This window comes from Pseudovirgaria hyperparasitica, assembly GCF_010093815.1.
Source record: "Pseudovirgaria hyperparasitica strain CBS 121739 unplaced genomic scaffold EJ05scaffold_19, whole genome shotgun sequence".
Taxonomy (NCBI): Eukaryota; Fungi; Ascomycota; class Dothideomycetes; order Acrospermales; family Acrospermaceae; genus Pseudovirgaria; species Pseudovirgaria hyperparasitica.
Genome location: NW_022985567.1, coordinates 91508 through 113552, shown reverse-complemented (window position 1 = coordinate 113552; position 22045 = coordinate 91508). Strand labels below are relative to the sequence as shown.

Here is a 22045-nt window from a genome sequence, read left to right as displayed (position 1 = left end):
GACAACAACAGACAACAACAGACAACAACAGACAACAACAGACAACAACAGACAACAACAGACAACAACAGACAACAACAGACAACAACAGACAATAACAGACAACAACAGACAAACAGCCTCGTCAGGCCTAGGTATGTATATATACATACATTACATACATCTATTAATATATCAAATATCAATTATTATATAATGTGTAATATATATGAAGGAATTTACTACTTGATTACCCCGCCGCCCGGTACTCTGAACCCCCTTAGCTAGAGTAAAGGTTTGTATATATATATAAAGGAGTCTTCGGTTGTATGGAGGTAGGGTAGAGTAGGTAGGGAGGTAGGGAGGTAGGGAGGTAGGTAGGTAGAATGATACATATACATCTATCTATCTATCTATCCATCCATCCCACCTTTTAGACAAAAGAGTAGACGAAAAAGAGGGTAGACAAGAAAGTAAGTAACTTACATCCATCTATCCATCCATCCCACCTTTTAGACAAATTACCTACTACTACCGCCATCCCTGCCCCTTACCCCTCCCAGCCTCACACACTCCTATCCCTGTCCCTTACCCCTCCCAGCCTCACACACTCCTATCCCTGTCCCTTTCCCAGTCCCCTACCTACACACACATTATCCATCTCGGCATGTTCCGAAGAAAGAAAGAAACAAAAGAAGAGAGAAAATATTTTTCTCCTTCCTTGGAATATCATGTATGTATAATGTCTTTTTCTTCTTCATCGACACCACCCTACAATTCACATACAGTACATACATACATACATACATACATACATACATACATACATACAATGCCTGCCCCCAACCCCAAAAAGACCCAAAAGACCCAAAACCCAAAGAATGACATACATTCGCACACGTCCCATTGATTGCACTACTACCCTCACCAGCACCATCACCGTCACCAGCACCAGAACCATCACCGTCACCAGCACCAGAACCTACCCAACAACGATACAATGGTTCGTCTGTTAGTCCGGATGATAGGGCAAGGTGTTGTTGGAGTTTACTTTACTTTACTTTACTAACTCTAAATCTAATATTATAACTAGCAATCACTACACTACTACATTGCTACACCTATTCATCTATTCATTCATCCATCCATTCATCCATTCATTCATTCATTCATTCATTCATTCATTCATTCATCCATCCATTCATCCATCCATTCATTCATTCTCCTTACCTGTGTCATACATATCATATATATATGTATACTTACCAACCAAGGTTAGTACAGTGACCAACTAATTACCTACAGTAGATGATCGTCACAAAGAATTTCCCCCTACTCTAGCCCAATTTTTATTATCAATCACAAGGGGGATGATGCTTGTAAAATCTTCGGAGAACTGAACCCATACTCGATCTGCCAAAGACATACATGCACGCAATGCCATGCTGGCGTCGATCAAATTCGCGCACGAGGCACACTACAAAACGCACAAGCACAAGCACAAGCACACACAAGACGCACAAGCCGTTCAAGTACTGCTTGGCAGGCAGGCTCCACCGCAAAAGTGGAGGGCAAAATCATCGGATTGCTGCTTGGGGGCTAGTCCCAGGTATGATATGACATGGAGCTTCCCGAACATATCCTCCTATATAGAAAACGGCCGTGACAAATGCCCCGTTCGCGTGGGCGACCCGGTTGGGACATGCAGATCTAAAAACACACAAAACAGCAAAATCCAAGAGAGAAAACTCATTATCGTACCACCACGCCGAGCGAGTGTCGGGCGGCAAATGCCCTGATGTGCTGCGCTATGCCGTGCTGCGCTATGCCATTGGTATATGCAAAAAAAGGATCCGTGACGTTCGTAGCATCAGACAACATGTCATTATGATGCGGGTATCCAAGCTTGAAATCAACTGGGGAGAGAAAAAAAAAACATGGAATACAATTGGGGGATTAACAATCAAGGTAGGCCTCTGGTCACTCCAGTTCCCGGCTCGCTCGGGCGATGTCTTCATCGGTCAGTGCGGCCATCCACAGACACTTGCTCACTACGGTCGGATCTGGTGAGAAGGTGTATTTTCCACTGGATTCCAAAAGACGGAGCAAGCTCTTGACAATCGACGCTGCGGTGTGATGGCGCTCCCAGTTGATCAGCTTCTCCTGGCCATCGCCCTGGGTTCCTATATAGGCCGGTTTCTGCGCATTGTACACCAGGTCACGCGTGTAGATGCCGATGAAAGGGATGCACCCTTCGTCGACAGAGGCAGTCTCCATCTCCATTCGCAAGGCATAGAAATTTCGCATCGGCTGGACAAGCGCTTCAAGCTCGGCGAGGGTCGCACGGTCAGCTGGTGGGACCAGCTCCCAGGTTCGATGGAGACGGGCGCAGTCGCTCGACAGCAAAGCAACAGTGATCTGATACATGGTGGCGTAGTTTCGGAGCCTGCGGGCGTGAGAAGCAATGTGGATGTACTTGATGAGACACTTGGCACGCTCTTCCATGTCTGACGTGAGCACGACCTCAGACAGGGCCCATTTCACCATGAGATTGAAGCGTGCGATGACAACATCAACACCGCGCGGCTGCTCGGTTCGGAGATATTCTACCCAGTCTTGGATTGAGGGTGATGATTGGCGCCAGCGAAGCTCAATCAACTCTTTCCAGTCAATCTCATCCAATGCGTCCTTTTCTATGACGGTGAACTGCTCTGCAAGCACTTCGGAGGGATAGGCCAGGATGAAAGGAAGATGGACCAGAGGCTTCGTGGAGCCAGATGCAGCGGTGACGTGGTCCGGGACCGATCTTGGAGTCGGTGGTTCCTCAGCAAAGCCAGCTTCGGTCTGCTTGAAATGATGTTCCACATCCACGTCGTGGGAAGGTGGCGTCATGCCTGGAGTCGGGAGACCTTGCTGGAAGAGCGCAGTGTGAATCGAAGTTGCCGAATCAGTGGGAGTGGTCATAGACTCCAGTGTCGCTGGAGGTGTAGGCGGATGGCGAATTGGGTGAGCCATCTCGTTGTCAAAGTCTGCAGGCTCGTCGTCAAAGAAACTGCGCACTCGGTAATCCGAACCATTCTCCGAGTCTTCGTAGAAATCGGCCGGCACGTCGGACGAATGATCACTGAAATCTTGATTGTCATCCAGAAGGAACGAACAGTGAGCAGGGTTGGGCAGGGGCGACGCTGGGGTGCCCTTGAGACTGTCTGTCTTCTCGACGTGCACAATGGAGGATTTATCAGAGAGTATCCGCTGTAGCTGCGTAGATTTCCGGGGTGGTATCGATGATGGGTCCTCGCCTATGCCGCCGCCGCCGCCGCCAGCGGACCGGTATCTCCTAGAAGAAGCTGTGACGTCGCTAAAGCCACGTTCTAAAAGAGGGACGGAATTGTACGAGTCCTCTGACTCTGCAATCGAATGTGGCGCGTCCAATTGATTAGCTAGATAAGATGGTGATACTGTATCGACGGAGTGTGCGAGGGGAGACTGCCGCCTGGGAGTTGTGGAGTCGGATGCTCGATTGTCATCGATCATGAGACTACTAATCGCAGTAGACTGCTCCGGTTGGGAGGCAAAATGCACGGGTGAGACGTTGCCCGTCGAGGGACTACGCCTCTCAAACTTTCCCTCCAGTTTCAACAATGTAGATTCAACACCACCGTCGTCATCCTCATCATCCGGCAGGGCTCTCAGCTTTGCGACTTCGGCTTCAAACGAGGGACGCATGTTTGGCTGCGAAGAGTGTGTTTGCACCAGGGATAGTCTCTTCTTCGGCAGAGTCTCGACTTTGGATGAGCAATATTCCAGGGGAACTTGGGTGTCCTCGTCGTCATCGTCAAAGACAAGGCCCTGGGATCGGTACATTGAAGACTGGACGGCAAGGGACTCTGTACGAACCGACATGCTCCCAATAGAGTGTCTGCGACGGGGCGTATGCTTTAGCTCTTGCACATTGTCCACATTGCGAAGGTTGCCGCCGGGGCGACGGCGCAGCCTGTTGGCCGGGGCCTTTTCGTAACGAAAAGGATCGCTGTCCGAGGACTCGGACGGTACCTGGGAAGTTGTCGTTTCGCGCTTGCTGTGGAAAGTTTGGCCTAGGCTTTTAATGAGTCCGCTGTGGTATGAGGCATAGCGGCGAAGGGAGGAAGATGGTCGAGCGGAAGTAGTACCAGAAGTGCCACGGCGAAACAACGAGTGTGGATGCGCATAGCCTGATGCTACAGACAAGGTCTTGCGAGCATCGTCTCCAGAGCGAGAGGCTGGGGTGAGGTCGGATGACTCGATGTAGCCTGCTGAAGCAGCAGCATCATAGTCGCGTTCCTCTGGCGACAGAGAGATATGGATGTTGGAAGGCATATCCGACTTTACCCGAGCCTCGATAGATGGTGCTGCCATGATGGGCCGCGAATAATTGTTATTCGTGGCTGCGCTCTCGGCATGAGAGGACGATAGGGTACCAGAATTGATGTCCGGGACAGGGGGCGGTCCCGTATCATCAACAATGAGAATGGACCGGCTTCCTGTCGTGACACCACTGTGAAGCCGGCCAAGATGTCCGGAGCCGCCGTCGTGGGGATGGTGCGGCACAGTAAGAGACTGTCGAATGGCTGGGGAGTCAGGCCCTCCAAGATTCGCCACAAGCAGGCTGCTCCGACCCGACTTTTCCAATTCCAATTCCTCGGTGATGGCCCGCTTGAAGCTCTCACCAATCCTAGCAGCGAGGACGTCGACTCGGACTTGTGGCCCGGCTCGCATATGCTTCTTCAGCTTCTTGGACCTTGGCTGGCTGCTTGTTGAGGAAGCTGAATTGATCATGTTCGGATCGGACTGCCGGTTCATGATCGAGGAGGTAGCAGCCAGAGGATTCGAGGATGGTGTGCTGAGTGCATGACTATGCAAAGGGCGCGTGCTTAACGCGCGTCGTACACTGCCAATCAACTTCTTCACACTCGCATTGTTAGAGATGCCGCCCCCCATTTTAGCAGAAGAGTGGAGCGCATGCAAGGCGGCCAGATCCAGATCGAGGTTCGATGTCGAGGCCACCATGTCATTCTGTAGGCGGACATTGATGTACGGTGATCCGGGCTGGTAGACGGCCCCTCTGACCAAGCTCCCCGGCAAGACTGGAAGGGTATAGCCTTGTTTGTCGGCAGTGTCGTGATCGATATGGCCATGTGTCCGGGCACGGACATCTCTCAAAGCATCCGAGAAGCTGCCGCTCCGCTTATGATTGCTCTGTGAAGGGCGTGCGGACCTCCCGACGGCGGAATGAAGGTTGCTAGAGGGAGTCGGTACCAGTACAGGGGGTGGATTGTAAGTGGCATCACCTGGGCGCTCTGCACGATGCGTAGAGCGCACCGGGATTGAGCAAGACATGGCATGTACGCTCCTCTCGCTGGACGGCGAGATCGGCACTACGTCCTCGTGTTGTTGTTGTTGTTGTTGTTGTTGTTGCTGCTGCTGCTGCTGCTGCTGCTGCTGCTGTTGATCGGATAACGGTGGCGCAGATGTGACAAGTGACTGTTGAGGGGTGTGATTTGGGGGGCGATACGAGGCAATTTGGTTCGAGGCTAGTATATTGCCATCTGCTCTCATGGTGTCCCGCCCGAGGTTCGCAATCCCCGAATTTCGAGTCTTGGTCAGCCCTTGCTGGGCGAAGAGAAGGCAGGTCGAAGGGTCTGGACCGCCTGGTCGCAAGTCATCGTCAGGCATTTCAGTTGCCGTTGTGGGAGGACCCCAATAAGTGGCACAGGTACGTCTCCAGCATTTCTTCAGCTCGCCCATAATCTTCAAATCACCCCCTCCTCCATCCTCCCTAGCCTGTAGGCTTTTGCAGAGGCCATTGACAGAAGAACAGAACGTATCTCGCAAGTTTGGGTCCGGAACGAAATCGTCGGCAAAATAGTTTAGTATCCAGTGGCGCAGGGCGACAAAGGTTCGTACTCTGACAATTCGACCATGATCGTCAGCGCGGCTGACGGCCCATTGCAGTCTAGCCATCAGATAGGCTACTACATCGGTGCTTGTCAAGAACAAGCGGAAGCTCAAGAAGAAGTCGGACAAGAGTTCGTAGTCCAAAAAATTGGGAGAGGTAATTTGTGCTATTAGTCGTGATGGGGTAGCAGCCAGAATTCCACCTGCTGGATTTATTCGTATGTGAGCCTCGTCGTTGGGATCTGTGGTAGCAGCATCATATATTTGCGGTTCAATCGCCGCGGCGGACGCTCTGTCAGACGGCTGTACTTTTGCAGGCGGGACGGCCATTCGGTTGTATATGTGCGGTGACGAGACGGAATGCCTCTGTGACATGTATGGCGAGTCATACGACGGCCGCAGCATGGAATGGACGCCACGTCTACCTTGAGTGATGTCAGACGAACGGACGTCGTCGTTTCGAGAAGTGCGGGTATAGACTGAACTGCGAAGGATTGCAGAGCCTCCGGAGCTGAACTGAGGCGTACCCAGTCTATAGTGTGGAATTGGCACCTCAAGCACCGGCGTCTCGGTCGTTTTGGGTCTTGCATCGTCTGGTCTGTCGATGACGACCTTGAAGGTGCCAGGAGCATCAGCCGAGATGGGGGGTTTATCGGCGGTAGAAAAGGAGCGAGATCTCAAGTGAGCACGTTTGAAAAAGTTCTTCTGAATGCCTTTTGGTTTGGATGAGACGGCCACATTTGTCGGCCTCGGCGGAGACGGCGACGGAGATGGCAGGCTCGCAAGCGGCAGTGTTTCAGGCATTGAATCTACGACAACAGTGCCATCGGAGGTGTAGAGAGGTTTAACGAGTGAAGCAGAAGTGGCAAAGGTCGACGAGACGGGCGGAGAGATGAGGAATGGATCTGGCGAGGGACGCATGCGCTGATGGCCAGGTCGTACGACAGGCCTGGAAGGAAGTAGAGAGATTATTAGTCAAAGTCAAAAAGAGGCATGACGAGCGAGTCATGCAGATTTGGGGAAGGGACGGATGGGATGGAATTACCTTAGGTAGAGGAAGCCATTGTTGATATTCCCGACAGTGAAGGAGCGACCAGGACCCGAGGTATCGAGATTGCCACTGCTGGCACCTCTTGCGCGGGTTGAGCGAGCGCGGAGAGCTTCATGACTGTCTTTGACGCGTCTGAGGGAAGCGTTCCTCTCGGGACGATTGAGCTCGTCGGACAAGAGTCTCCCAGCCGAACTGGCGCGTTCACGAGAGAGCGGCGATGTAGTTGGAGCTCTGACAGAAGGCGTCAGTGCAGGACAGCCAGGATGTGGACGGTGCGTCGGAGAGGCCATAACCTTGCGCAAAGACGCGCAAGAGGTTCAGAGGACTGGGATCAGAGGTGGTGACGGACGGGTGTATGGGATGGCATGTCTGTGAGGGAGCGATATTGGATGGCAAGGGAAGAGATGGTAGGTAGTAGGTAGTAGTAGCGGGTAGTAGGGAGCTATTATGGATTATTGTATGGATTATGGTGGTGAGAAGAGAGAGAGTGAAGGATGTGTGTGCGTGTGTGCGTGTGTGTGTGTGGTGTGTGGGAAGAAGAGCAAATGGCCAGGGAAGAAGAAGAAGAAGGGATCAGGTGTTGATAGATGGCAGGACAAATCAGGCAGAAATCAGGCATCAAGTGCAAAAGAAGGTTCGTTGGGCTCGGAGGTTGAAGGGAAGTGTGGCAAGTCTGGCCGGGTGGACAGTGGAGGGTAGTAATTAGTGGCAGTATTAGTGATAGTAGAGTAGTGATGAATGGAGGGGATGCTAATTAATGACTGGACTGGCCAAGGTAGCTCTCTACTGTCTACTGTGTGCGTGGTGGCTAATTAGTAGGCATAACTAAAAGCATAGTAGGCTGCAATTACTGACGCTTTAGCTGGTCGTGGTGGTGATGTAGGCCCCACCTGCCGCCTCGCCCTAGAAAGTGCAGCAGATGGGGCAGTTGAGATTAGCAGGTAGGTTAGTAGACAGTAGTAGACGGTAGTAGGCAGTAGTAGGCAGTAGCTGGGTAGTAGAGACAGCAGACAACAGACAGCCAGCCAGCCAGCCAGCCAGCCAGTCCAGTCCACACACCAATTTACCCCGCCAGACCGCAGCCAGACCAGCCAGACAGCCAGACAGCCAGACCGACCGACAAGCCCACTGGATCACTACGACCTCGGACCAGCCAAGCACGCACCAGCCACCAGCCCCCCGTTAATTCTTTAGCCACCCAGACTACCACCACCACCGCCGCCGCCGCCGTTGAGCTGCTGCTGCTGCTGCTGCAAAATTGGCAAATGCAGGGCGCAAGTGAGGCGGCGAGGCGAGAGGCGACAGACATCATGCTACTGTACCATAATATAGCACCTATGCATGCGCTGCCGACACACAGTAGCAGTCCTCTATACCAAAGTACTGCATACTTATCCATGATCCATCAATCGCCCAGACCGGCCATCGGAGAATAATCATGCTTGTCAATCGCTTCTTTCTGTTCCCTTACTCTGCTGTTCTACTAATAGCATCATCATCCAGCCACCTCCACTCAATCCTCTCTTCTCCTTTTCTCCTTTTCTCCTACAACCTACCACAACATACATGCATACATACATACCTCCTCCTCCCAAACGCTGTTTTTCTATTACTGTACATGCCAACCACCACCAACCACTTCGTCTCCGTCCATCCATGTCCGACAAGCATATGTCATGCATCGCGCCTATACCAATGGCCCTTTCGCGCCCCGTGTGTCATGCATGGCGGCGCCCCCGGCCATGCTGAAATCTTAGATTTGACTTCCGTTCTTCATTTACTGTTGGAGTTAATTGATTCATTAATTAATTAATCAATTACTTGCTTGCTTGTTCCTACTCGCAGTTTTGATGTTTCATCTTGTTAGCCTTGCTGTAGGTGGGTAGGTAAGTATGTACTTGGGTTGCTAGAGCTGTGTCCCTGGACAGGACTGTAGTACTTGCTGCCTGAATGCTGCCTGAATACTGCCTGAATACTGCCTGAACACTGCCTGCATCCCTTAATACAACACGCTCCAGTATGGCAGCATCACGTCCAACACTCCTCTCATCTCGGAAAACTCTACCGCGTCTATTCATAGCCCATCCCTAGGATTCCGCTCCACCATGAAACTTTATCCCATCCTCTCCACCCTGAAACCCAATCCCTTCCTCCCCACCCTGCCCGCTCCTGCTCCTCTGTTCCCGCTCCACCTCAGCAAGTCCTCGCGCCGTCTGCACCTCCCACTCGAATTCCTTGAGCGCCCTCATCTCACTCCCGATAAACAGTCCTCCCATCAGCCCATCTATGATCCCAACAGATAGCCCCACCGTACTGACGAGCATCAAGATAAACGCCACAAACGGATACGGTGCCCACCACACTCCAATGTGGCAGCCGATCGAGAGCAGAAGCTGGTAGCCCATGTGTCCCAGTCGCAGCTTGCGTTGGATCTGTTCGCGCCGCATGTACTTGTGCGTCATTTCCAGTATGTCGTCGTATGTGCTTGGCGGTAGGTATTGACCTACGCTTGAGGTTTCAGGTGCACCCAGCACTGCGTCGTCTGGCGAGGAGGGCGTCAGTCGTGTCAAGGTGCATTCGACAGAGAAGTGGTCACTGAGGCTGCAGTGAAGGTCTGGATGTCGACCCGTCATGCCAACCTGAGCTGACTCGAGCGTCCATTCGGTGGACATGCCCGTGGACGATGCACTGCTAGGCTTGGGTGTCTGGCCGCCGCTGGAGAAGAATATGTAGTCAAGTCGTTTGGCGCGAGGGTCCTCCAGACTAGCATCGACGTGATGATTCCTCCCTTTGTCGAGATCCTTCTGCCGTGCCGAGTCCCAGCGCCAAGTGTTGAGAATGGAGTCACACGTCGCGCCGTTTGTGGTGATGTTGAACTCTGCAGACGGTGTAGGGACCCCTCGAGCCATCTCAACACCGTCTACTGCTGCGCCGATGGAGGAGTCGGGGTGTATCAGCCTCCACACATCACGGCATCCGGAGTGCGCTTCGATAAGTTGGTGAGCTAGTGATAGTGGTATCATGTTAAAGTCGCCCAATGCAATAACAAGGTGGCCTCGTTCGGCCGCGCCGCGCATCAACTTTGCAATCTCCCAGGCTTGGGCTGTACGGTGACAGATGTACGAGTCGTGAGGCTCACGCTCATAAGGTGCATGAAGCTGTCTGCTGTCAGCTACGGCCCCTTTTCCATCAACATCAGCATCAACATGCTCAGCTTACATGAGTGGTGAATACTTCGGCAATATCGCGTTTGCCAGCTCCCATCCTGATCCTCGCACACGCAACACCCTTTCCTACAAACCAGTCTCCACGGTAGAAAGCGGCTGGCCGTCCGTTGAGCGGGTATCGCATCATGCTGCTTTCCTCGATCGGCCATCGTGACAGGATCACCAGGCCGCCGCCGAATATGCCACTGTGGTAGAATTTCCCGTACGGTAGTATATGCCGCGTCCTTTCACGGATGGCCAGGTAGTCTTGCTGTGTCCAGCATTCTTGTAGTCCAACGATGTCCGGTTGTGGCTCTGCGTTGGCTATTTGCGTTCCAATTTCCTGAAGCCGGGCGTTGCGGTGCTTAGCTATGAACTTGAGGCCCCAGCAGTTCAGTGACAGGATGTTGAGCTTCTGCGTTGACGAAGTTGGTCTGCAGCCTGCCATTTAGCCACGTATGTATCATAGATCAGGTCGAAACCGGAAACTTCATATTGTCTCAAACCGCGGACACCTGTCTAGATCCTTGAAGGCGGAGTGACGTCGACCGCGCCAAGGCTGGGTTTTCGACGCGTCCTCCCGAGGCGCGACCTCCGCCTTTTTTTACACTGCTGTGCGCTGAAGAGGGGAAAAGTATCTGCACAAAACCAACACTGGCCTTTTTCCAGCTCCTCACTCACTCAGCAAAGGACTCTCACAACACCAGCACGATGGACAGAGAGCGCTCCCCAAAGCGCAAACGCTCGCCAGACGGCCTGGCTCGCTTCAGCACTCCCGAGCGACCACCGCATTCACCGATATCAGCACAGCAGTCCCCAGGACTCCAACCACGCAGCTTCCTGGCTGCTGATGTTGAAGAACCCCAGTTCGACGATGTCCAGGCAGCCTATCATCAACAACACGAAGAATTGCGTCAGAACGAGGTCTACGAGTCACGATCACCCTCCGTAAACGGCATTCAGAAGTCGGCTTCCCCGCCGAGGGAACGACAACTAGGCTATAAACCGAAGCTGATACTGCGGGGTCATAAGAAGGGCGTTGCGCAGGTCAAGTATTCGCCCGACGGGAGGTGGATTGCAAGCTGCTGTGAGTGGTGATATCTGTGAGCGACTACAGGATGCTACTAACACGTTTGTCAAAGCTGCGGATGCTTCGATCAAGATATGGGACTCGACCACCGGGTCACTACTGCAGACTCTGGAGGGCCATTTCGCAGGCATCTCATGCATAGCATGGGGTCCTGATTCGAAGACTATAGCTTCTGGCTCAGACGACAAATCTATCCGACTCTGGGACGTCGAAACTGTGCGCATTCCTCAGTGGCTTTGATTGTTGAAATATCGCTGACACCATGATCCTAGGGTAAACCTCACAAGACCGCCTTTACGGGCCACCACAGCTATGTGTACTCCCTGTCGTTCTCGCCAAAAGGCAACATGCTCGTCTCTGGCTCCTACGACGAAGCCGTGTTCCTTTGGGACTTGCGGACCGCAAAGCCAATGCGATCTCTGCCCGCGCACTCGGATCCCGTCGGCGCCGTGGACTTTGTGCGTGACGGCACACTCATCACGTCCTGCTCCAGCGACGGGCTTATAAGAGTCTGGGACACGGCAACGGGACAGTGTCTACGGACGCTCGTCCACGAAGACAATGCGCCCGTGACAAGCGTGAAGTTCAGCCCGAATGGGAAATACCTGCTTGCCTGGACACTGGACAGCTGCATGCGGCTGTGGAACTACGTCGAGGGCAAGGGCCGCTGTGTCAAGACGTACCAGGGCCATCTCAACCGCAAGTACGCCCTCTCGGGATGCTTTGGCGTGTACGGCACGAAGCCATACGAGTCTGCCTTTGTCGCGTCTGGGAGCGAAGACGGCCGCATACTGCTCTGGGACGTCAGCAGCAAGATCCTTCTACAGAGTCTAGAAGGCCATAGGGGCCCGGTCATGAGCGTGGACAGTCACCCTGCGGAACGCGCTATCGCCTCGGGCGGACTGGATCGTACGGTGCGCATATGGCGAAGTGACGAGCCGATTGAGCAGACTTTTGCGCACGAGCAGTTGGCCGACGAGACGAGCGAGGAGGTGCCTCCGGATATGAGGGCGGAGATGGCTGAGATGGCTGAGATGGAACAAGCTGCTCAAGAGGATCGGGAGCAGGGGTCGGAGCAGGAGATGGAGGTTGACGGATGAGCATATGGACGAGACATTCGTCAGTTCTAGTGAGACCTCGTTCAGACTGGAGGACTACAAACGTATAGAGCCACGGTGGAAGATGCAGTCTGTCTGTCCTGTCCCGACGCGGTGTGGACTTGACAGGGTTAAGAGATGGGTACTGCCCTTGGCTTGGAGAGCCTTGAATGTCGTGCTACCCCTAAGCACCTGCTATACACCCGCCCGCCTGAGAAGGATCCCATGTCAAGCGTCAGGTCGTGCCTTGAATCACGTCCTCCTATCTGTTGGTCCAGGACCATATCCCTACGCACAACAATACACGAAACGCTATAGTCCTACCCATTAACACAACACATAAAGCCAACGCACGCACCCACCAGCCGCTTCTCCCACCTCGCACCCACCGCCGCCTACCATCAAGCCTCGTCCAATATCCCTTTCCCAGTCACACTAGCTCCCTCCGCCCCTGACTCTAACACGACGGTCCTCGTACGTCCTAACAGGAACAAAGTCGTGCGTCCGCGGACATGGAATGGAAATACTACCTCTGATCAAGAAAGGACGAGCTCAGGAGGTTGGTTCATCGACCCAAACCAGTCCGAACCGTGCTCATGCCAGACAGGCCACACGTCTCATGGTCATGCTATCTCTCTCTCTCCCTCCCACATGAGATGTCCACAAGCAATTTCCAAGAAGGAAACTGCCGTACTAGAGCTGTAGTTAAGAGGGGATGGAGGTATGGATGCATAGGCGAGGTATATATATATACAGACATATATACATCAATCAGTAGATCATGTAGATAATGTAGATAAGGTAGATAAGGTAGTAAAGGAAGTAAATGGAAGGTAAATGTCACCGAAGTATGCGCCATGGTACTCCCGCTTTCGAAATAACACTCGTTTTTCTTTTCTGATTCTTAAAATTCCCTTTCTTGGCTTCGTATGAGCTGTGAGGTGCCTTGGTACTGGAGTATGCTGGTGGGTTGGGAGTCGGTATATGTATGGGTTTGTAGAGTGGTTCGAGGTGGGATGTGTGTGTGTATCTATCTATCTACCTCGTCACACTGAACGTGCTTTGCTTACATCGCTAGCTATCTATCAATCAATCTATCAATCTATCAGACGTTGTTGTGTTGTATTATGCCATGTTATACTATGTTATGTTATGCTATGTTATACAACATCATACTTTCGCAGGCGTAGAGGCAGTACGAAGAAAGTCCTACTAAGAGTTGTTTTGGTTCTTTCTTGTTTGTAGTAGGTAGACTTGTAGGCTCTTGTGACGCCGTCCTGTCCGTTTCGTTCTGTTCGTGGTTGATTGATAAGAGATGGTTGATAGATGGTTAGATGGATGGTTAGATGGATGGTTAGATGGATGGTTAGATGGATGGTTAGATGGATGGATGGATGGTTAGATGGATGGTTAGATAGTTGGTTAGGTGAATGGACAGACACTTTGTTTTTATTTGCTTCTTGCCATTTGCTTCTTGCTTGATTGATTGCAATATGGGCGTGCTATGCTGTGGGTGTTGTATGCTGTGAGTGTTGTATGCTGTGAGTGTTGTATGCTGTGAGTGTTGTATGCTGTGAGTGTTGTATGCTGTGAGTGTTGTATGCTGTGAGTATGCCATGGATATATCGTGCTATAGATATATCGTACTATAGATATATCGTGCTATGGATATATTTTCGCCACTTACTGCGTGTGTTCTACTTGCTGGCTGTTTTCTACGTACTATGTACTGCGTGCTATCGAGTACTGATATCTACTACCTACTACCTACTACCTACTTAACTACTTACCTACTTACCTACTTACCTACTCACTAACTCACTAACTCACCATTACTTCCTCTTACCTACCATCTGCCTCTCCAGTCCCAGTCCCAAACACCAACACCAACAAGACCAAAGGGCCCCAGAAAATCCAAACCAGATAAACAGGGCGGAGATATTTTCGTTCGTTTGTCTGTTCTGTGCGTCTGTTCAGCATAATGAGGCGAGGTAGTGTGTGTAGTATGTATAGTGTACCAGAGATGATGCTATGTAGTTGGTTTCAAAGACCGGGGGTGGGGGAGGGTAGAATGAAGGATGATGATAGACATGGAGGAGAGACAGGGAGGATAGACAGGGAGGGGGGGGTGAACACCTGTTCCTGAGGATGTATTTTTGAGTGTATTCTTGTATGTATCGATGTATGTATGTATGTATTCGTCCGTAACATTCAGAATCCATCCATCCACTCCCTTCATCCACCAGAAACGGTCAACGAAAGACGGGACAAAAACCAACCGGACCCATCTCCGTGCGCTGCTAAGCCAGAACCAAAGCCCCGAAACTCCATAATGGAAGCGAAACGACCCTTGATGACGTAGGCAGTATCTACACGGACACACAAAGTACCCTCCATCCAGACCTTCGCCGCACCAACAAATCCCCCTCTCGCCCCCTTTTATCGGGGATTCATCTTCCTCTCTCTTTCTCTCTCCTTACTATCTAATGAGTCCTGACTCGAATTCCAAGAAACCGGTACAAGAAACGATGTATTTAGTTAAATATTTCTTTAATTAGTTCTTTAATTAATTTTCTAGTTTGTTATTTACCTAGTTATTCAGCCACCCACCCAGTCCAGTCCAGTCCAGTCTAGTGCATCCCAGGCAAGAAAAGAGAAAAAAACCGTTTTTGAACCCGAGCGCGCAAACCCACTCGCCTCACGATCCCCAGCGCCGTGGAGCGCAGACGCGCGCATCGGGAGTCCTCTAGCCACTTGGTACGCACCCGGGCGGGCGGTCGGGCGGGGATTTTTTTTAACCCCCTCCTTCCTTTGCCGAGGGGGGGCTAATTGTGAGGCGTTTAAGAAGGAAGTTGAGCGAGGGAGTGAGGCGTAGGCTGCCACGTGCTGGTTAGTGGGAGTTTTCTTGGTGTCTGCTAAGCTGTGTTTGGTATTCGGGGGTTTTTTTTTGGTAGTTAGTTGGTTAGTTAGTTGGTTAGTTAGTTGGTTAGTTAGTTAGTTGGTCGGACGGTCGGTGGTGAAGATGATAGTGTTGGCCTTGCGAAGGCCGCGCGCGGATCTTTGGAGTGCCGAGGGAGGGGGCAGACTAGACTTGGGGTAATATGACTCGGAGGGGTTTGCACGGTAGCGGTTTGAGATGTGCGACAAGGGGGGATTGACAGGGGAGATGATGCGGTTGGGACCGAGGGGGCCTGGCGGGATGAGATGAGATGAGATGAGATGAGGCGAGGCGAGAGATGATTGTTGGTGTTGTTTGTGGGCTTGCGTGGTATCATTGCGTGCGGGTGGGACAGGCGAAAGGGTCTGGATGGGAGGAATCAGCATGCTTGCTGTAGCGAGGTAGGATTCGAGCAACGTTGACAAGTTTTCTCGTATTGAAGCCAATGCTTGTGATAGACACACGTTCGCAGCCAGGCGAGCACAGTCAGGCAGCATCGTGCGATAAAAACCCGGGTGGATGCAGTGGTGATCGGGTGATGTCGGGATGCAATACCGACTTGCGTTGTCTCTGTTGTTGTGGTGCTATGAATGGCCGTAGCGACGCCATATCGGTTCAATTCAGACATGCTCTGGATATGGTGCTTCATTTATCTATGTTGGTGTGCGCCATACGGGCAGTTGTGCTTCGAGATACAGGCGGGCGTCTGCCGATAGAGCTTGCAATGGTCTTTCTTGATTTGTTGTACGACACTCGCGTTTCTTGCAGTAGCACTCGACGTGCGCCGTTTTATTAGGTATGGCAACGTGTGATGTATTATGCCTTTCGTTGTCGCTCGGCTTGCGGTTTCATGAAATTTATGAATTCGCGATGCGGAATATCAGGAACGACGACGGTGGAAAATGTGCACTGAGTCGCCCATTGCTCAGAACGAAAACGGTCGCATAACATGTCCGGCATGTACACATACCCTTGTATCCATTCCCAAACCTAGACTCGACCTTGTATACGTGCTGCGCTGCCTCGTAGTCTTCTAGGCTTGAATCTGGCTACCACCAGTCGACTTCCAAGCTTTTTCCTTGTAGCTGTAGTTGAGATGGACTCGTGGATATGTCTACTATTCTCATCGATGCTGCCACCATGTTAGCGGCTCATGCGGAGATTTTCATAGCATCAATAGTATGCGCATTATAGTATACTAGCCGTGAGTCTGGATAGTGACGTCTCGGCCTCAGGTCTTTGGGTCGCGGGACGGACGGACGGGACGGCCCCCGGGGCGGCAGTGGGACGGCGTGTCTCTCGCGCCCTTTGAGAAGCATGTCACGTTCAACGACAATGGACATCATTCTGAGCCGACCTACTCTTGTAATTCCAGCAACTTGGTATGCTGGACATAGCAGACAACTGCCTTCATTTGGCGGTGTCTGGACGAAAGAACATTCTCGTCGCGAGCGCAGCAGCGGTGTGAAGCCTGCGACCAGCAGTATCAACACGAAACAAGGCACAGGCCCAGGATCTGTCGAGTATACAGTTGCATCGCCATGGGAGTTCGTTGGTTGTCCGCGAAGACAGGTTTGCTGGCAGCGCTTGCAGTGCAGCAGTGCGCATTGTATGCTTGTAGGTCTGCATGAGCCTTGTCACCGCTGTTTGCGGCGGTGAAGTCGTGGCCCGAAAGCATCACAGTTGTCCTGTATACTCGGTGGCGACCTAGATCACAGGCTGTATCTATCCTCCGACACAGCGTTTGAGCAACGAGGCGAAGAGACGGACAGTGCAAGGACATGTGCGATCATGACGGGAATGTTACAACGCGGAATAGCCGGAGGATAAGCGAAAACAAGCCCGGCGATGCGATATCAGACTTTCGAGAGCCGGCCGTGTCAGAGCTGGTACGTAAGAGTTTGAAGATGAGAAATGGACGTAGATAGCAAGCCGCAGGCAATCCGGGGATGATTAGTATTCCAGGGTAGATCTTATACCTCGTTGTACAGATACCAAGGGTATCTCATCCAATAGTTACGACAAGGCGAGTAGACTGTTGTGTGACGTGCAGCATGCAGCTGCGATGGCGCCAGCATTGGAGAGAGAGTGTGCGGCTCCAAACTGCAGCAAGAATGTGCGAGCACAACGGGATCACGACAGCCCAATCGTGGGTGGGTATAGGTCAGAAGTGCATATATGATACGAGCTTGCCGGGAATAATAATACATGGTACTATTTTATTACATATGCACAAACACAATGACACGTCTCCGTCTCGTCCTCGTGCTCGCGCTCGTGCTCATGCTTGTCATCTGGCGGGAATGGCGCATCACGTACATGTAAACAGAGGTAGTACCAGCCGGCACGGACTCAAGTCAGGACCATCCAGATCTCGGACGTTCCGATCGAAAGGCCCATCTGCATGACATGATCGGATGCGCACCGCCTCCCGCTCGTATCCGCGCACGAAGGGCACGCGTTAACGGCAAGGATGTTTTCTAATATAGCACTGCCGAAAGAAACGCAAGCAATAGGAAAGGGGGGGAGATGTGTGTGATTGGGGAGAATGAGACGACAAGCAGACGAGAGCTCGCAAGCCTGGCCCGGAGCAGTGGACGTGGCTTCGCGTGGAACGGGGAAAGCGAAAAAGAATGGGGCGCCACGGCGGCTGATCGGCGACGTCAAAAAAAATATAAAAGACCCCAGTCCTGGCCTGCAGCAGTAGTGGCTCTTTGCCCAACCCCCCCGGGCGTTGGAGCGTTGTGATTCATCTGCCATCCCCCCGGGGGATCTCTCTCTCAGCTGTACATGACAATAGGTTCATTGCAGGTATGCATGTGCTTCTGAAACCGAATGAGGCGCGGACGGACTTGGAGCCGGAGAGAGAAAAGAAAAAAAGGACTAAACAATTGTAGAAATAAAATGTGCTCTCGCGGGTGTGGCGCTTGTATAGCAGATGAGGGATAAGACGAGAGAGCACGCCATGTGCACGCCGTTGGTTCTGAGAGAGAGACATAGAGGCGAGCATATTGCCAGAATTGTGTAACATGTGTTGTTGCTGGGGCGATCCTTGCCGCTCTATGGGCAAAAGAGTGTTGCCATGCAGTAGCCACGGTATTGATGAGGGCCATTTGACAAATAGTATACATACACACGTACATAAATACGTAAATACATACATACATGAGACCGGATCTCCTAAGTCCCTCATCTAAGAAGGGGGGGGGGAGGGGGGAGGGGAGGAGCACTCTAAACACTGTAATTAATTCACATACAACATCTGGGGAACCTCTCCACTATCACGCAATGTAGGGGCATAGTCAAAGGAGGCAGGAGGCAATGCCATAACACTAGTTCTGAACGGCCAGACTCGCCACAGAGCGAGCGAGTCTGTGGATGTTTACTTTTTACCTCGCGCTCCCCTGCTCAAACATACTCCTGTCCGACAGTATACTTGAATCAATGACGGATAGACTCAAGAATATGTCAAGAGCGATTGCCACTTTGACAGGAACAGCACAATATGCCCTTCATTAGCAATTAAGAACAAGCATTTGCAGTTACACAGAGAGTACTGTGGCCCGTCCATAAGCCCAAAGATCTGGCGGCAATATTCTGCAGATCGATCTTCCATCGCGCTTCCTTTGCTGCAAGCCACCACGGACTGGTCCCTCGTCGTTCCTCGTGGAGTGTGCATGTGCATACTGGTTTATTCCAAGCTTCCATAGAGATAGATCTGTACCTACGCAAAGACCTCTGAACCTCTCTTGACGAATCGCAAGCCAACTTTTTCATTGCCCGTCATCTGTAATGTAACACGGCTTTGCATGTTCGTTTTGAACAAACCTTCCGCTCTCGACAGTGCCTTTTGCCACACCGTCTTGCGTTCCGACTCACTCATGCGCTGGACCGTCTCGTCATCTGCCCATCGATCAACCGCCAGTTCAACGCTATACTCGCGGAATATGTACGTCAGCACGGCCAGCGTCTCCACTTGCGCGAAACGTCTGCCGAGGCAGGACCGAAATCCTTCCGAGAATGGGACGTACGCTCCTTTCATGGGCTTGAACAATTGCGCCGACGTGTCTGGACCGCTCGGACCACCGTCATCGTGTTGTTCAAAATCTTCTTCGTTGTTGTGGTTGGATGTGGCGCTGGCGTCGACGATCCAGCGCTCCGGTCTGAATTCGTTCACATCGTTTGGAGACGTCTTGCCTGTCTTGGCATCTACTACGGGAGGCCAGTATTTGGGGTTGCGATGTAGGCCCACGCTGTTCACCGCTATCGAGCAATCGCCAGGGACAACTACGCGTTTTCCGCCCAAGGTGAGTGGCTGTGGAAAGCCCGGAGGGGTGCTCTTCGGTATACCGACAACTGCTGGTAAGAGGCGCAGCGTCTCATTCATCACCGCAGCAGGCATACCGCCAAACAGCTTTGGGAAGTCATCGTCGTAGTTCCAGTCACTCAAGTCTTTGTTGCCGAGAATTCTGTCAATGTCTGCCTGCAGGGCACGTTGACTCTCAGGATTCATGGCCAAATAGGTCAATGAGTATGCGATTGAGTTTGAAGTAGTTTCGTGACCGGCGCTTGCATGTGATGAGCAGCTACGTTGAGCGGTAGAGTGGTCAACTTACAGGATGAACACGAACATGTTCCCAGCAATCTCTTCCTCAGACAACAATGCAGTCTTTTTTGCCCCAGCGTCCGCGATACCGGACCCTCGAATGAGCGAGCCTGTACATTGGCCAGTTAGTTACAAGCTGCGAGCAGGTACAATGATCGGCATAAATTCTTACCCAAGAGATCCATTCCATCAGTGTTTGAATCTTGCCCAGATCGTACTTCAGTCAGCTTAGCCTGGTAGAGCTCATTCATATACATGCCCCATTCCTTGCGGCATAGCACACCTTCATGGTGACTCTTCCAGGGAGAAATTGCTGTGCTACAGTCAGTTTCGATACCAATGCATTACGTGACTGCATCTTTGTACCCACCTGCAAACCACTTAGGCACGATGACCGCCCAGATCAAGTTGTCTAAAAGTCCTGCCAGAGCATCTTTGTATGAAAGCTTATGGTCACCTTCCGGCGTGCTCCCCGCAAAGCCTTTCAGCTCTACACCTTTCTTTTTCGCCTCTTCTTCTTCGTGTGGCCATTGTACGCGCACGCCAAAGCCAGCGCGGCTGATGACATGTAGCGCAAGTCTCATCGTCGCCTCGGTCACATCCTGAACAATCGCTGCATCTTTACCACCAGTCCAGGCTTTTAGCATCTCCTGCGCCTGGTAAAGACTTTCCTTCCAAACCAAGGTATTGTTCTTTTCGCCAAAACTTGGTGCGCTGATCTTCCGATGCTGTCGCCACATGGACCCTTCAGTAGTGACTACATTGTCTCCATAAATGTTGATATTCTTGTACATCCAAGCTGGCTTTGGAAAGTCATTGCGACGGGTTACGATTTGAGCGGTCGCTTCGGCGTCTGCCACGATAAGGAAATTGGCTCGTGGGGTGACAAGCAACAGCAGATCGAAGTCGAGATTCTCGAAGGGAGAATAGCCTCGAACGTACATCCATTCAGGTTGAAGATATCTATCAGAATGTCACCATGTCAGTGGCAGACCGGGTGCAATAAATATCATCACCTAGGTATAATACAGCGCTGCGGGGAGAACAAGACTTACTGCAGCCATGGTGACGTCAATGCTGTCGGTAATTTGTTCAGCAGGGGAACCATGGAGCGACTTCCAATGAGCCAGAGCACATTGTAAGGGTATATCGGCACGCTGACATATGGAATGCCCGACTTCTTCGCTTCGACAAGGTTCCGCGCATAGCTCTGATACGTCTGTACGAAGTAGAAGGTGACAAGGCCTAGCAAGGCAAGGCCGAGAATGGTCAACATGGCTGCAGGGCATGCAACGTTTCACAAGACAATATAGCCGGCCTGCGGGATGGAGAGATGAAGATGTAGAAGTGAAATGCAACGATATCGTCGAGAGTGAAAAGTCGAGAGCGATAAAACTGAAAAGATGACAGAATGATGATCTCTCTCATGCGTCGCGCGGAGCTTCGCTGAGCCGGTCGCTAAAGCAAGTACAAAGCTTGGTATCGATTGACTTAGTCAAGTATCAGTTTTGTGTGCGGGACCCAGGTACAGGTACAGGCACAGGTACAGGTACAGCTTCAACGTTCGCCAACATGTTCACGACGTGCTTCTTGTGAGAAGGGCGCCGCCCGGAATCGTAGGGCTGCCACAACAAAGACTGGGAAGCCTGGTGTGATGTAATAGTCATTGGTATGATACGTACAACAGTAGTAGGTACCTAAGTGGTTGTCATTGGACACTGAAACCCTTTTTTCACGTGACTCTTAGGAACTCCTGGGAATGCGCATCGCTCATAGTGGCCAAACATTGCAATGTGATGGGCTGGATGTTGAGGTGAAGAGAGTATTGCTTCGAGCAAATCCCGAGGAGTTGGAGCGGACGTGCGAAGACTAATAGACTCGTGAAGGAATGCTGCTCGTAGACTTGCCATTCTACCTCGATAACAATACAAGTAATAAAACCTCATGAACGGATCTAGCTCGAGTTGGCACGAATTATTGCATTCAGACAGCCACTATACGGCCATGCCGTCTTGATAAGATGAGCATCAAGGACGGAGAAGGGTGGAGTGTGACGAGTGAAGTCTGAATTGCTAGGCGTATAAAGGATGTCGAGTATGGGCTGCTTCGACGATGTCTCTGCTTATTAGCGATAGACGAACGGG

General features: G+C 51.7%; 7 protein-coding genes across 7 annotated transcripts; 2 read left to right on the top strand and 5 right to left on the bottom strand.

Annotated features, from left to right (window-relative positions):
* Window positions 1-1868: 1868 nt before the first annotated feature.
* EJ05DRAFT_521386 (ras GEF) lies at window positions 1869-7254 on the bottom strand (the record flags this gene model as incomplete). The annotated part of the gene is made up of 2 exons (XM_033748765.1): window positions 1869-6862; window positions 6959-7254. 2 exons carry the CDS (start codon window positions 7252-7254, stop codon window positions 1960-1962), a joined length of 5199 nt encoding a protein of 1732 aa, XP_033596037.1. The 3' UTR covers window positions 1869-1959.
* Window positions 7255-8241: 987 nt separating this feature from the next.
* On the top strand, window positions 8242-8914 carry EJ05DRAFT_165093 (uncharacterized protein). Its single transcript, XM_033739444.1, has one exon. It carries the CDS (start codon window positions 8403-8405, stop codon window positions 8775-8777), a length of 375 nt encoding a protein of 124 aa, XP_033596036.1. The 5' UTR covers window positions 8242-8402; the 3' UTR covers window positions 8778-8914.
* Window positions 8915-9051: 137 nt separating this feature from the next.
* On the bottom strand, window positions 9052-10618 carry EJ05DRAFT_504681 (DNase I-like protein; the record flags this gene model as incomplete). The annotated part of the gene is made up of 2 exons (XM_033747610.1): window positions 9052-10122; window positions 10184-10618. The coding sequence occupies 2 exons, from the start codon at window positions 10616-10618 to the stop codon at window positions 9052-9054; spliced, it is 1506 nt and encodes a 501-aa protein (XP_033596035.1).
* A 263-nt stretch (window positions 10619-10881) lies between these two features.
* EJ05DRAFT_504680 (WD40 repeat-like protein) lies at window positions 10882-12360 on the top strand (the record flags this gene model as incomplete). The annotated part of the gene is made up of 3 exons (XM_033747609.1): window positions 10882-11257; window positions 11313-11476; window positions 11533-12360. The coding sequence occupies 3 exons, from the start codon at window positions 10882-10884 to the stop codon at window positions 12358-12360; spliced, it is 1368 nt and encodes a 455-aa protein (XP_033596034.1).
* A 2991-nt stretch (window positions 12361-15351) lies between these two features.
* On the bottom strand, window positions 15352-15792 carry EJ05DRAFT_504679 (uncharacterized protein; the record flags this gene model as incomplete). The annotated part of the gene is made up of 1 exon (XM_033747607.1): window positions 15352-15792. The coding sequence occupies one exon, from the start codon at window positions 15790-15792 to the stop codon at window positions 15352-15354; it is 441 nt and encodes a 146-aa protein (XP_033596033.1).
* Window positions 15793-16359: 567 nt separating this feature from the next.
* On the bottom strand, window positions 16360-17232 carry EJ05DRAFT_480074 (uncharacterized protein). Its single transcript, XM_033744804.1, has one exon. The coding sequence runs from the start codon at window positions 17076-17078 to the stop codon at window positions 16782-16784; it is 297 nt and encodes a 98-aa protein (XP_033596032.1). The 5' UTR covers window positions 17079-17232; the 3' UTR covers window positions 16360-16781.
* A 1521-nt stretch (window positions 17233-18753) lies between these two features.
* EJ05DRAFT_165019 (cytochrome P450) lies at window positions 18754-21290 on the bottom strand. The gene is made up of 5 exons (XM_033739443.1): window positions 20957-21290; window positions 20272-20864; window positions 20074-20214; window positions 19912-20011; window positions 18754-19863 (listed from the first exon to the last, which is right to left on the bottom strand). The coding sequence occupies exons 1-5, from the start codon at window positions 21175-21177 to the stop codon at window positions 19020-19022; spliced, it is 1899 nt and encodes a 632-aa protein (XP_033596031.1). The 5' UTR covers window positions 21178-21290; the 3' UTR covers window positions 18754-19019.
* Window positions 21291-22045: the final 755 nt, after the last annotated feature.

Excerpts from the sequence above, each read along its gene's own strand:
- EJ05DRAFT_165093 (XM_033739444.1), top strand. The coding sequence starts at position 8,403 with ATGCTTGTCAATCGCTTCTTTCTGTTCCCTTACTCTGCTGTTCTACTA.
- EJ05DRAFT_480074 (XM_033744804.1), bottom strand. The coding sequence starts at position 17,078 with ATGTCCTTGCACTGTCCGTCTCTTCGCCTCGTTGCTCAAACGCTGTGT.
- EJ05DRAFT_165019 (XM_033739443.1), bottom strand. The coding sequence starts at position 21,177 with ATGTTGACCATTCTCGGCCTTGCCTTGCTAGGCCTTGTCACCTTCTAC. Across the intron at positions 20,215-20,271 it reads CGTGCCTAAGTGGTTTGCAG|CAATTTCTCCCTGGAAGAGT; the intron begins GTGGGTACAAAG and ends ACTGTAGCACAG. Across the intron at positions 19,864-19,911 it reads AACATGTTCGTGTTCATCCT|CGCCGGTCACGAAACTACTT; the intron begins GTAAGTTGACCA and ends ATCACATGCAAG.